Here is a 14,523-nt window from a genome sequence, read left to right as displayed (position 1 = left end):
AGAGCCATTAAAACTTTTTCAGCGGAGTGGTAAGTATACAAAATTAAAACAATACAAGGAGTTTCAAGCATAAAGTTCTTCTCGCTGCCGTTGTCGGCGCACCGCGGGTGACCTTGCCGTCAGAACGGAGGGAAAACACGAAGGCGGAACGAAACGAAATTTGGCGAAACTTTTGCTAAACACCCAATAAATGAACGTAGTGCCTACCTGTATAATAGCTCGAAAAATACCGAATCGACAGGCCATTTGAATCGGCGTTGTTCCTTAGTTAAGTGCAATTTCATCGTGCTTTCATCGAATCGGATTGATCCAGCAGCAAGCAGTTCAATCATTTATTTCTGGTTTTATTCCTTTCGTAGGCACCGGCACAACATATATACCTGCATGCCTACCATCTCCTTCAAAAGCACTATTTCGGGGGATACTTCTTATTCGTTTTGCAAAACGATGAGTTGGGCGAGTTGGTAAAGATTCATTCTGGCAAAACAACGGGAGAAACGACAAACCGGAAGAAAGCAAAATAGGACAAGTGCTTACTCATAACCAAGGCTTTATACTGCCGCGAATGTTTGCAGTGTTCCTTCTTCAAATCTGCCGCAATGCCACTTTATCGCTTTGTTTGCGACGCAAGACGCGACTACATTTATCTCGATTGATCGCAGTCAGGCAGAGCTGATTCTACGTTATTCAGGAATGTCCTAGTAACTTTGCGCGTTTTATCTCGAAAGTTCGCTATCAGCTGTAAAGTGAGCACGGCCGAGAGCGGCGGGCATTCTGTTCGACGACCGCCGAGCACGCTTGTCGCTTCGCCACCGCCGAGTGATTCACTCCATTGTGGGCGCAGGTCAGCCCAAATAAAGAGTTTTCTTTTAGAACTTTTGTCCGTCTTTGTCCGTCTTTGACGTGACAATACGCAAAACCGAGCGTCTATAAAGGAAGATTCACAGGCTTGACACATGGTCGTGCGGAGTAAAAGCAAAAACTGAACAAAGATGCGGGCGACGCTCTAAAATCGCCAACAAACGCGAGCTCGACCCTTATCGCACAAACAAATGGAAGCTTGTCTAATGCTGTTTCTTTGCTCCTTTGCAACATGAAAGGCTTCAGCCACTTACTTCCCGTGTGGCCTGATACGTGTGGGTGCACAGTACCTGTGTGTGATACACCACAGTGCAGTGCACTTTTTCGTCTTCATTGCCTCGCGACCTTGACAGCGGGCCACAAGATGAGATTGTTATTGTCTGCTGTTAAATTATTTCTTTTCGTTTGCAAACACCTGTTTAGGCAACGCTCAATTTGACCGACGTATCGGCCTCTGCAGGTGATGGGAATACTGTTGGTGATTTCAATGCTGCTGGTAGCGACGCCCCAACCGATACCCTACCATAACCGACCGTGCCCAACAGGATGGTAACCTCCAAATTTGGCCTGGGCCCTTTCCAAAATTTGTCCCGGACCACCTCCAGAGTTTGACCATGGCCGATTTGCACCAAAAGCGATGTGCAACCATTACTGACCGTGCCCAACACGATGGTGACCGTCGAATTTGGCGCGGGTCATTTCCGAAAATTAGCCCTGGCCACCCCCGAAACTTAACCTTGGCCGAATTGTACCAAAAACCAGTGCTTTCGCATTTATAGTCGGTTTAACCAAGTTAAAACCGTGGCAATTTTTCTTTTCAGGTTCAGGGAGCGTCCTGTCGCTTTACCCGCTCGGTTAGTCCAGCGGGTAAAGCTTGGTTATGCGGGTTTAACGTCCCAAAGCGACTCAGGCTATGAGAGACGCCGTAGTGAAGGGCTCCGGGAATTTCGACCACCTGGGGTTCTTTAACGTGCACTGACATCGCACAGTACACGGGCCTCTAGAATTTCGCCTCCATCGAAATTCGACCGCCGCAGCCGGAATCGAACCCTCGTCTTTCGGGTCAAGAGCCGAGCGCCATAACCACTGAGCCACCGCGGCGGCCTCCAGCTGGTAAAGCGACAGGCTATTCAAAAGTGCAGGATAGTCGGCCTGATAAAAAAAACAAAAGTGTAAATGTCGTCCAGAAAAAAGGCATTTGGGAACGGGCTTGCCAAAAAACTAATCTGTTTCAATTACATTGCTAGCTGAAGAAATTCCAACGATAGTAAAATATGAATCAAGGCTGTCTAATACGATCTGATCAAATGCGCTTTTGTGCATCTTGTCAATGCCATTGTTCACAATTTCGCACTACTTTTTGTTACCGGCGCTGTGCTCAGTGAGGCGTGTATAATAATCTTTTTTTTTTTCGTGTGCGCATAACTGCCACCGATTTATTACGCTTTTTTTTTTTTGCACTGGCCCAAGTAGTAGCTGTTATCTTTACGCTGTTTCCATGCATTTATGATGCCGAAAATATTTCTGCTGCATACTGCTAGACTCTGCTTTGTCATCCAGTGCGAAACGAGACCTTATATGAGCGAACAGATTTCTTAGTACTAAGAGTGTAAGAGTGTCAATTTGGTTGAAAAATTTGGTGTTAACATCATCGTGTTATATATGGTACGGTAGTGTCGATTGACAAGGTGTTTGATTGAAGCGTATATAGTCACTTCTACATTCATCTGGTGTGTTTACGAGGAGCAGCAGAAAGATGGAGGCTTTCGGCGGCGGGGCTTGTTTACGCGTGTATGCTGTCAGTGCCCCCAACGCGACGTATGCGAATGTGACGGAGCCGTTCCAGTTTCCTCTTCGCTCGCATTGCGACCAGTTGTGCAAGTCCGCAGCACAGGCTGACTCAGGGACGGAGCGCCCTATTAGGTAATCACTCGCTTATGCGGGGAGCGCCGCTCGTGAGTGTCAAACATTCGAGCCCTGACCACCGGAGAGGCGCCCAGGATTCCGAGTGAAGTAGAAAGGTAAGTTTTGAGCTCTTAATTCTGACAAAAAAAAAAAGAAAATCTGATTTTGCATTAGTTTGCATGCAGTTTTATAATTGGCTGACAGACTGTAAAAAGCTACAACTTTTAGCACGTTTCCACGGGGGATTCTTCCCCTGGTGTAAACTTTAGGACAACTTTCGTGTGCACATTGGCTCAGGCAGCCGGACAACCAAATTTTGGCTGGCGCTGTTTTTAATGTTGCGTGGTGCTATTGTCCTGTCATGACAAAGCGCATGTTCTGTCTAGCTTCCACCCCTGGACACCACTAATGATGGCTGGTTATGAGTAAATGTAAATCGCAGCAACTGTGTCACTCTGGATGTATGTTTATGCTGCATACAGAACCGAAGTCGGTACCGAAACTAGAAGCTGTTTTTCACCTCGATCCATGGCTTCGGCAGCGCACTTGACTAATCGCAGCTCTCGCCATATTTTGGTCAAGTTCATAAAGCATTATTATGGGTTAGCGCGCAGTACAGAAAGTCTCCTGCCGCATTGCACCCGAGGTAGGATGCCAGGAGAGAGCCAAAAACCTGCATGGAAGCAGAGAGTGCAAGTGGTTGGACACGTTCAGTCGTATAACGTGCCCTGTGCAAGCATTTTGGCACTGCATGGTGCAGGCGTACTGCTTGAGAGAATTTGTAGTAACCACTGAAAATGGCGCACAGCTTGAAATTTCCACCTTTAACACCGCGCTGCCGCATCAGTCAGGCGAATGGGCGCACGGCATACGAACAACAATTTTGACGCTTCACCGCGGATGCGTCGAGAAAGCCCGGCCCGAGAGCGGTGAGTTCCTTATATGGCGACTGTATATTGTGGTTTCGCCGGACTCTCGTGGGCGACCTGATCGCAGCCCTCTCCCTTTACAGTAATTCTACTCCGGGTTCAATCCCGGCTGCGGCGGCCGCGTTTCCATGGAGACGGAACGCAAAAGGCGCCCGTCTGCTGTCCCAGCGTTTTTTCTACCACCTTTCATTTTACTGAAATTTGACGATACGTTCTCCGCAACTGTCTGGTTCTTTGTATTCCAAGCTTCGCAGCAGGGCGGAGTTCTGTTGCAGCGCAGATTAATTCATAAACTTTCCATTCCGTGGCTTCAGTCGGGGAGATTTCTACGGGCACCTTGTGCGAGTAACGTCACTGGGCGCACTGCCGTCGATGTCCGCTGTGTTTGCTGAAGAACAAAATTTCGAGCTGGCTTTGGTCGTTTCGAACAAATAGCGACCTACGCTCTCACTTAAAATCGCCGGTTTAGCCAATCAGCGCGCAGGTGATAGGTTTTGTGACAGTATCCGTGATGTGTTAGCAAAATTTGTGATTACGGCATCGTTTGATCGAAACCCAGTTTCCGTTTCGATTTTCTGATTTTCGATCTTGTAAGGGGACAGGGTAACCCTCACCTTTTCTTCCCGTGTATTTTAGGACTTGCTTCGGTACATTTTTGTCAACAACGAATCGAGATGGCTCCTACCTGTTTATATCATTTTTGTCGTTGTTTTATGCTCTTTCGACTGAACCAAAATTATGCAACACAATTGAAGGACTAATTTTTGACTTTTTTTTCTCTCGAGGGCAAGATTTAAGGACGCTTTTGGCCTTGTTTCTGTCTATAAAATCGGACCAGATTACCGCACATTCCTAATTTTGGCTCAGATTGGCATTCTGAATTATCTTTTTGAAGATAACGGTACCGTCGTAACAAAAAAAATCTTGTTTTGAGAGAAATGAGTTCAAAGTAAAAAGTAACTTTTTATGAAGTTTTTCACTTTTCCAACATTTGCTGATCAATGTATTCCATAATCCCATATGCACGACCTCGATTATCATTATTCAACTCATCTTTGTGTTTTTTTACCAGTCATTTAGTTTCCTAGGCTTTCTTCTTTACTTGCTATGCTGCTCAGCCAGTAGAGGAAACTTGTCGCCACCGGTGATACAACGGGTACAAGCTTCCCCTGGCCTTGTGCTCGGCTTATTCGTGGTGAAGTGCTTGGGAAATGGGTCTTTGACCCCGCCTTGATAAACGAAAATACCTTGTGCCATGGCGCTCTTTGGCCGCTGATGCCTTTGCGCCATCAAAATTTATCATCATCAGCAGCAGCAGCAGTAGCACCACCACCATCACTAAACTTCTCTCAGCCAGTAGAGGGTGTTACTGCTTCAGGTTAGCTCAAAGGGCTCTAGAACCGTGGCTCTTGCTATGTTGCCGCCGTTGAATGTTATGACAGCATCTGCTGCGTACATCCTTAATGCCTCTGGCACTAGAGTGTGATTTTTTACAGCTTGCTCTCAGATGATGAAAGTGAAGGACTAGAATGATAGCATGCAGCCCAAGAGTACCAAGATTATTCCTAAATATGTTTTTACTCCAACTGAACGAAGAAACATTCAGACCAGGTTCATGGAATTGTGTTTCAAATCGATGGCAAGACATTGCCTCAACAAAAAAGGTGGCCTGGCACTTGCTTAAAAAAATGCTTGCCCTGTCCCCGTAAAATACTTCTACTTTGCATTTCGAAAAACGTTTATTCACCAGTGCGAAGGGAATGTATTGTGATCATAAACTCAAAATGTTAAAAAGAAACCCGGATTTGGTGGTCTAAATTAATGCGAAGCCCTTCACTACGGCCTTCCTCATAGCCCATGGGTCTCTTCGGGTAGATCTCGCTCAGAACGTTAGTTTTCGCACTGGGAGAGGGAAACAGAACCGGTTTGAGGGATATGTGGTGGCTAACTCACTCATGAAACCGATCGCTTCTGGGCTACGACTGCGAAAGGCGCCAAAAGTAATTCAATCCCCTACTCTAGAATGTTGGAATATGTCTTAAAGGAATAAATACATTTAATTACATGCTTTTTTTCTGTTATGATGTATGAGACATCTGAATATGTGGATCGAATTCAGAATTTTCATTGCATGCTGTTTCGGTTTCATCAATTGTATGATGGCTGTAACACGTAAGAAGTGATTTGGTCACCTGAAGCATGAAAAAAAAAAACGAAGTAGACTGGCTTAATTGTTGCAGTGAATTAAAACTTCGTATAAACAGCTATATTGCAGCTCTTGGTATACTTCACGTGATCTACACGCGTCTTGCACGTCACAACCATCGCTCGATTGGTGAAACCGAAACCGAAACAACATCAAGAAGAAATTCAATTATTAATGATTTGCCTGTCGTGGGGAGATAGTAGAGAGGGTTCACTTATACTAATGTCTAACGCATTATTAAAAAAAATAAAGAAAGCATGCAAGAAGGAGCCTTTACATCCTTAGACGTAAATAGCATACACGTTCAGATTACGAGAGAGACGACGTTAGATGTGGCGCGTTGGTATGGTGTGAAGGAAATTAAGCAATCTGCCTTCATAGCATGTTTCTATTAACCCAATTTTTATGCAGCCCCCTTTTGACCTAGTCTCTTCCTTCGCGGCACGGCTCATGTGTTCATATTGAGTGAGACAGTTACGCCGTCGCGCAGTTGTCCGGCTTTCCTTCCGCAGCTAATATGTAGTTTTTGCTTGCGTAGTCAGTAATGTCGCAGCACAGCTTGGAGCTGTGATACCAGATATCACTGTTAATAGATTTAGTAGTAAAAATCACATAGCCGGCTACCAAAAATCACGATGCAAGTGACCACATCGCTCTGCGTGCAATGTGGCAATAGCGCTGAGTTTGGCGAAAGACTAACTCTGTGCTGGCCACACTGAAACAACTTTTTTTCTTACTCTTCTTGTTTGTTCATTCTCATTTCCACAGCCGCTCTCCGCTGCTCTTCCCGGTGCCTGTTCAGTTGTCAGCTGTTTCGACTCGGATCATGGCTTCTCAGGTATAGACCGTTTCTCTGTTCCTATATGGTCTTCCTGCGCATGCAGTGTATCTTAATAATGGCTCGGAAATCTCAGAGCAGGCCGTTCGCTTGGAAATCGGTTTGCGTTTTGAATGCGAGTTGTGCTGTGACCGGTAGTTTCAAACGACGTTAGGCGTGGAACGTATGGAATTTGTCTCGCGTAACCGTACGCTCGCAGAAATATGACTGCAGCCGTGATTATTCTACCTCCATAGACAATTCCAGCGTCGCTAACTTGCGCGGCAAACGACGCTGAGGCGTAGTTGTCATGCGGCGTTTGCTCATACAACATTGTCAAATTCCAACACGTTTTGGTATTTGCATTTCTTCAATATAGGTGCACGAATTCCAAGTGGAGATGACCTGCGAAGGCTGTTCCGGCGCTGTGAAGCGTGTTCTAGGGAAACTAGAAGGTAAACAAAACGGGAAAATTGTGGAATTTCTCCGGCAAACAGGAAATTGCGTTGGACCGGCGGGGAAACTGGAGTGGAGTAACTCATGGTTTTCACATATTTCCGCAGGCCAAGGCGTAAACAAGGTCGACGTCGACTTGAAGGACCAGCGAGTGTACATCGATTCGACGATGTCATCTGACCAGCTGCTTGAAGTCTTGAAGAAGGCTGGCAAAACTTGTTCGTACATCGGTGTGAAACAGTAGGCCAGGCACACTGTAATGCGGCGGCTCCTATTGTTATTGGTACCTTTTTTTTCCCTGCCAGCCGTGTCGTTCAAGTGTTCATGATGCTTTTCAGGAGGTTAATGACCGTTTTAAAGGGTTCGAGCCACTCTCTGAAGGTGTATTAACCGCGCTCGTAAGCATGGTGAAGTTGTGTGCCAGTAACTACGCAAATGTGGTCTGTTTGTAAGCTTCTGACCTTTGTATGAGCCTGTATTTTCGGTTTCCTTCCTGGTAAGGATTTGACCTGTGTGTGAACCAATATTTCTGGTGTCCTGTCACCTGTGACACCCTACTGTAGTCTTACTTTTAGGTGACACCCTACTGTAGTCTTACTTTTAGGTTGGTGTTTTGTGGGAAATAAACGTCATATTTATGAAGCATAGCAGTGGGTTCATTTATAGATGCACCTGTTATTTACAGTGGTACAGCGGTTTGCGAAAGGCGTTGGAGGTTTACGGCGCCGTGCAAACTTAGTTGTGCTGCCTAGTCCAGTTGAGTCTCTGAATCCTGCAAGGTTGAGTGTGAATTCGTTTAAAGGAGTAATTACCACTTCCATCTACCTGTGCGCAGCTGTACGGCTACAAATAAGACCTGCACAGTTTCATTGAATTTTTCAGAAGAAAAATCGTCCTGGATTTGGGCTTGAAACAAGGAACGCCGCCAAGCTGGGACAGCGACTTTACGAAATAAGCTAAGGTGGATGGCTAGCGGTTAGACGGGGTAACCGTATTGGTAAACTCCGTCTGGATTACCCCAAAGCCCTGCAGTTTGTCTTCGCCGTGCCGTGTCTGGTTTATCTAGTAAGGCGACTTCCCATCAGTGATGTTTGTTCCGGGTTCGAGCCCGAGACCAAATTTTCATCATCTACGAATATTTCAGAAAACCACTTTTTTTTTCTAGTTCCATAGCTTTACTCACCTGAATATTGATATCAACTGCTCCCTTAACTGCCTGAACTTTTGTTGGTTGGTAAAAACTTTATTTAGAAGTCCTGCAGAGCTTTCGCCGGCGGGGCCTTAGGTCTCCACGTGGGGACGTCGAGGTGTTGCCTCGCCGTCGCCTCGCGGGCCCGCTGGACGGCCCAGAGTTGGTCACCGAGACTGGGGCTGCGCAAGGCAGCGGCCCACCGCGGCGGGAGGGTTCCGGAGTTAGCACCGTCAGGGCTTTTGCTGCAATCCCAGAGAATGTGGGGTAAAGATGGTATAGCAGTGTGGCAGACCTTGCATATATTCGTCGGGTATGTTCCGGGGACGAAATAAATTTGAGTGTCAATGCGGTAAAGCTCGATACGGCACCGTTGCTACCATAGGGTGCAAGGGCAGATAGAAGCTGACTTGCACCGATAGCGTACCGCTTTCTAAGCACAAAGGTACCACCTTACCGAAAACGGAGCTTTTATAAGTTCGAAAAGGAAAAAAAAATAGAGATATGGGTGTCGCCATCTCTGGCGGATTTCGCAAGTAAAATGCTTGCATCGACACTAATTTTTTCGCGGATCTCAGTGGCTACGCTACGCAGCAATTCACTTCAAAACGTTGGCGGTCAGTTGTTTTTTTTTTTTTTCAGTAAGGATATCACGAGTTTGAATCGACTGGCGGGAAGCTCTCTAAATTCAGTTTCATCGCCTATAGGGGATTCATTTCCTGTCGGACAAACGTCCACATAGCCGGAAAAAAGGTACTGAATAAATAAATTTCTGCTGACAGCAATAGCTGGATGTAGTTGTCCTCAGTGCATATTTAATCACGAGGCCTCAGGCCGACTTGGTAAATCAGGGCTAACCTGCTCGCCCTCCAAGTCCGAATTATTTCTAATCAGATACAAACCAAGGGGCCCTCGAGAAAAAAATTACAAACCTCCGCCTCCACTGAAAATCTGGGTGGAAGGGCTCCCTGTAAAGGAAGTTCAAACTATAAGAATCCTAGGACTCTTCCTTTAGTCGAACCGGAAGAACAAGGAAACACTACAAAATCTCCAGACAACCGTCAATATGACGGTAAGACTAATTAGACGAATTGCAAGCAAAAGGAAGGGAGTGAAGGAGACAGAACTTTGCAAAATAGTACAAGCATTTGTAATAAGCAGGCTTGTCTACGCACTCCCATACTTAAAATTAGACAGTAGTGAAAAAGCCAAAGTAGAGTCTATGATTAGAACAGCATACAAGGTAGCATTAGGGCTACCGAACTACCTCCACCGAAAGGTTTCTGGGCTTGGGAGTACACAATACCTTAGACGAGCTTACAGAGGCACACTTAACAATGCAGAGAGGCCGGCTTTCCCGCACCAAAGCAGGAAGAACCATACTTGATCGTTTAGGACTAGGCATACAGTTGCCACCCCAAGATACCAAAACACAGATACCTAAACGCATCGCTAAGGTATTAAGAGTTAAGCTACTAGCTAAGAATATGCATCCTGCTCACCACGAGGGGAGAAGGGCTAGGGCAAAAGCTCTACACAACATATACAACCAATATGAACATGCAGTATATGTAGATGCCGCAGAATATCCCCAGAAACAAGCGTTCGCACTAACGGCGGTGGATACGTAAGGTAAACTGATAGTCTCCGGCACTACCATAACGAAATCCTCGGAAACGGCAGAAGAGGCGACAATCGCCCTTGCTATCATTAACACAGAAGCTACTACCATACTCAGCGACTCTAAATTTTCCATACGCAATTATGCGAGGGGCAGAATTTCTCAGGCAGCAATGAGCATATTGGGTCAAACCAAAGACTTAGACAGAATTATTGAATTGATATGGGTCCCGGATCACTCGGGGAACCCTGGTAACGAAGCGGCACGCATAACAGCTCGAGGATTCGTCAGCCGAGCAGGGGACGCTGTCGTTGCTGAGAGTTTTTCGAAGGACGGCCTATAATCTTTTCACGATATTACTGATCACTTTAAACTTGAAAGGAGGATATTCCCTCCTCCAGACAAAGCCTCTAATAAGGAGCAGGAGACCACTTGGAGGCGACTCCAGACGCGATCCTTCATGACGCCTTACCTGTTGTCAAAATTCTACCCCGGTGAATACGACCCTGCATGTACACTATGTGGTGATTTAGCCACTTATGATCACTATTGTGGAATTGTAAGAGGAGCCGCCCCCGAAATCTCTAATACAGGTTCCTACTCTTGAGCAGTGGGAGGCCGTGTTGGTCAGCTCAGACTTGGGAGTTCAAACCCGGGTCATTAAATGGGCTACCCAGGTCGCTGTCAGCCGTGGACTGATAGCCACCGAGCACGGATCGTCTGCATTCTGCCTTTTCTGACGAATTAAATGTTTTCCAATCCAATCGATTTCCAAATGTCAAGGTTACGTTGTTGCATAGAAAACGAAGTCGGCTGCTGTGGAGAATTGCGCTATTATCAGATCATGATTGCCGTGCAGTGAGTACGTGAACGAGCGACAGTGGAGATCTTCTGCGTTTATCCTCTCGGCCAACTCTCAATCTGTCATTCACCGCACACTGAGCCGAACGAGGGCGGCAGTGGCGGGTGATCTTAGCCCCAGAGTCAAGCCCTGCAACGCAGCGCCGGTTTCCAGCAGCTGTGCCCACTCTGAAGCAGTTTGTTTTCCGCCTCCGGGCGTGCCAAACAAACCGTTGCCCCTTGGGACCAATTCACTTATTATTACCATTTAATTAAGCCTGCTATGCTTAGCGGTACTGGCAGCTAGGGGTCCTACTACTTTTCATTACTTTTGTTGCAACAACGATTTTTGTGAATATAGCAGTGGGGACAGGGCAGCTTTCTTTTTAATTCTTTTTTTTCTGCCCGTTCTAGAGAAAGAACTAACTTTTTGTGAAGATATTAGCCTCACCGTCCTGTGGTATACTGAGCCACGCGCGTATTTTACCAGTAGCCTAACGCCTCCGCCAAATGTCACCACCACATAGTTCGCCTCGCAAGCCTTCCGTCATGCTTTACGGGTATATAGAGCCGGAAAAATATATCCTTTGACTTTGCGGACGAGCTCGAGACAAAGCAGGGATGTGACTGCATCTACTATATAGGCATGTATTACCTCTATTTCGACAGGTCCATGAGATGCGATATCTCGCTGGATTCAATGGATTCACTCCCGTTTTTTTTTTATCTCAGTGTATGAATCAATCAGTCACGTGGGCCAACGTTTGAAGCAGCTCAGTTTTGGGCCTCACGCGAGCGCCACTCGTTGAGCTTCTTCGAAGCGGCTGACGCCCGTGCGATGCAGAGTATACAGCGGGTTGCGGTTTAACAGCGTGCCGTAGTGTGGCCTGGTCGGCACATTTTCACCCATTGTCTGTTCGCACCTGGTTCTCGAAGTGTTATGACCTTTAGGCTGTCGTGCGCAGAAGCAGCCGTGTGATGTTCACGCGCGCTCGCGCGTTCGAAGTAAACTGCGTATTATGTTTGCTATCCATGGAGATAAAGCTCTGGTTCCGTTCGCACTGCGTCTGCAGGACCTCGCGATTGTTTTCGAGGGAACGCATATTTGAATGCATGGATAGACGCTTTCCAGAGCGAGGGTGTAGTGCCTAGAATGAAGTATATTCTGTAGGCACTATAGCGAGGGCATGGGCGCTGCCATCTCTGGTCACGTGACTACTCCACCATTGCACGCTTTCTCGTTTCGACGGCTGCTGCAACGCTGGCGGCCTGTTGAAAGGTGCTGTTCCGGCTCCCCCAGTGGTTAAGCAGCTGGCGGGCGGCTCAATAGCGTTATGCAGACACGCATGATATGTGTTAGTGCTTGAAAACGTTCTATTTAACCATGTGATCTCGCCATTATTTGGCTGCCGAAACGTCCCGTATGGGCTGACAAACCGGTCTCAACTCAGAATCAAACGCTCATGGCAGACATGCGCAATCCGTTATAAATCTGCATCTCGGTAACGCGTTAAGTTACTACCTTAGAGCTGTGCGGGCTTTTCGATTGCCGGAGTGCGCAGTTTTATTTTTAAAAATAATTTTTACTTAGAACATGCAGTTATAGCCATAATTTTTTTCTTGTTCTTGAAAAGGAAATTCCATTGATATGGTGGCGTTTGTAACAGAACCGAGCATAGTATAACACTTGCTTTCCAGCACTCGCTATGTGAGTAGACCTTCTGTAAATGTTGCCACTGCTTAGAGAGGCTGCACAGTCACTGTCGATGTACAGCCGCCCCCTTATTCGACCACATATTGTTCGTGCCTCCGAAATAAAACTCGATTGATGGTTGCTGTGCCTTTCGCTGTACATTCATTATGCAGAACCAACTGGCCCCTGTTCATTGGCGTTTAATGTCCCAAAGCAACTCAGGCTATGGGGGACGCCGTAGTGAAGGGCTCCGGAAATTTCGACTACCTGGAGTTCTTTACTAGCCCGTCAAATCGCTCTTGTAAATATCGATTTTTCATGTACGTATTCTGGATCAACGGCTTCGAAAGTAACCAACGTTAAAGGCATGCGCACCGTGGCCTGCCTACTCCACATGAAGAATTTGTTTCAAAGGCGCTCCCATTAATGACTGCTGCAAAGACTCGCAATGTGGCAGCGTTATCACGGGATCAGTAATATATTACTGCTCTGAAGATTACCAGCTCATTAATTCGCATTGCTGCTGCCGGCGCTGGATTAAGCTGGTGCGGGGCGTTTCGATTATTTCTCTTATTCGTTTCGGTGTCACAATTCCGTATCCTCACAGTAGCCTAGCCGTGCAAAACAGCCCTCAGAAAGCGACAACCTGCGTCTGCGCCCCGTGTAAGCAGCCGCGTCAGATTTGTTGTCAACCGGCCACAGAAATACTGTCTATAGTAGGATACAACTTAAAAAAAAAACAGCAGTTGTTAACACTGGGCCACGGTCCGCGGCGTACTGTATTACTCCGCTAGCCAGTCACAAAAGTGAACGAAATCAGCTTTTTAATATTTGACTTTATTAAACAAGCCAGGTATCAGAATTCTAGAGCTTATAACTTTTTTCTCATGGTTAGCTTCTTGTTTAGGTGACAAGAGAAGTTTTAACAACGGCCTACATTTTTGTCGTGGAGGAATTCTGTGCGCCGGTCCTGAATGTGGGCGGAGTTTCACTGCAGACTTAAGTTGTATCCGACTATAGTACATGATTAGGAAATACTTCAAAAATACAACTGACATTCGTGCACAAGCAGCAGAGCAGCGGTTCACATTCTGTGCAAATGCAGCGAACGACAGCTCGGGAGGCTGGAAATGGCGGCGGTCCTAGTGAAGCCACCTGCTCGGCACAGCGCAAACTGCTGTCTATAAAGGGATTATGCGAGAAGGCCTTGAGAATCTATTGCACCACTGACGCGTTGCAGTAATCGGCCAGTAACACGTTACAGACCGGGAATGCATATCCACAAGTAGATCACTGGTTCATTTTGTGTCGGCCGCGTAATGAACAAGAAAAGTGTCAAGTAAGCATAACCTTGATGGCGAGGAAAGGCCAACAGGTTGCGAGAATGTTGTTTCAGCATGCTTCTCGTGCTGAATACCTTTAAATGTATTCAGGCATAAGAAATTACGTTAAAGACGAAAGAATAGCACGAAGTGGCACATCGCCGAACACGGGTGTTAATTTAATGGGCTCCCCTATTTATGAAGATGTATGGTATGATATCGGGTATGGCATCGGCCTTTTTGAGTGCAGTATGTCTCGCGTGCACGTAGAAGCAGCATCAAAGGAAACTGCTAATTAGTAGCGTACAGCCAACAATTGGTTCCTAAGTATTAGTCCGAAGCATATTTTATTTTTTTCACGTAGTTTTCTGCTAAATGCATGATCCTTTAAAAATTCGGTGCAGCAGCACGAATAAACTTTATTTTGTGTTCATGGCACGTCTGTGGTGCCCTCCACGATATACTCACCTGCCGGAGACTGCATAGAAGTCTTCTTACCATTCTTGGCCATTGGCGACTTTCGCTTACGGCTGCCGTAACAGCATGCCGTTTCGTACTTATTTTTAAAGGAACATCGGTTCATGTTCGCAGAAGTCCGAACCAAAAACAAGTATACTTCTTCTATTTTGTAGCGGTACCAAAACAATATAGCCCGAGATGATTGTGCAAGCGTAGCCAACCGAT

The 14,523-nt window shown here is 46.4% G+C and overlaps 1 protein-coding gene across 1 annotated transcript; it reads left to right on the top strand.

Moving 5' to 3' along the window:
* The first annotated feature begins 2,766 nt into the window (after positions 1-2,766).
* On the top strand, positions 2,767-7,821 carry Atox1 (Antioxidant 1 copper chaperone). The gene is made up of 4 exons (XM_077663176.1): positions 2,767-2,882; positions 6,670-6,739; positions 7,098-7,173; positions 7,282-7,821. The coding sequence occupies exons 2-4, from the start codon at positions 6,728-6,730 to the stop codon at positions 7,416-7,418; spliced, it is 225 nt and encodes a 74-aa protein (XP_077519302.1). The 5' UTR covers positions 2,767-2,882; positions 6,670-6,727; the 3' UTR covers positions 7,419-7,821.
* The last annotated feature ends 6,702 nt before the right edge of the window (positions 7,822-14,523 follow it).

This window comes from Amblyomma americanum, chromosome 4 (genome assembly GCF_052857255.1).
Source record: "Amblyomma americanum isolate KBUSLIRL-KWMA chromosome 4, ASM5285725v1, whole genome shotgun sequence".
Lineage (NCBI taxonomy): Eukaryota > Metazoa > Arthropoda > Arachnida > Ixodida > Ixodidae > Amblyomma > Amblyomma americanum.
The sequence above is the reverse complement of the archived record's forward strand: the minus strand, read 5'-3'. Positions and strand labels throughout refer to the sequence as shown.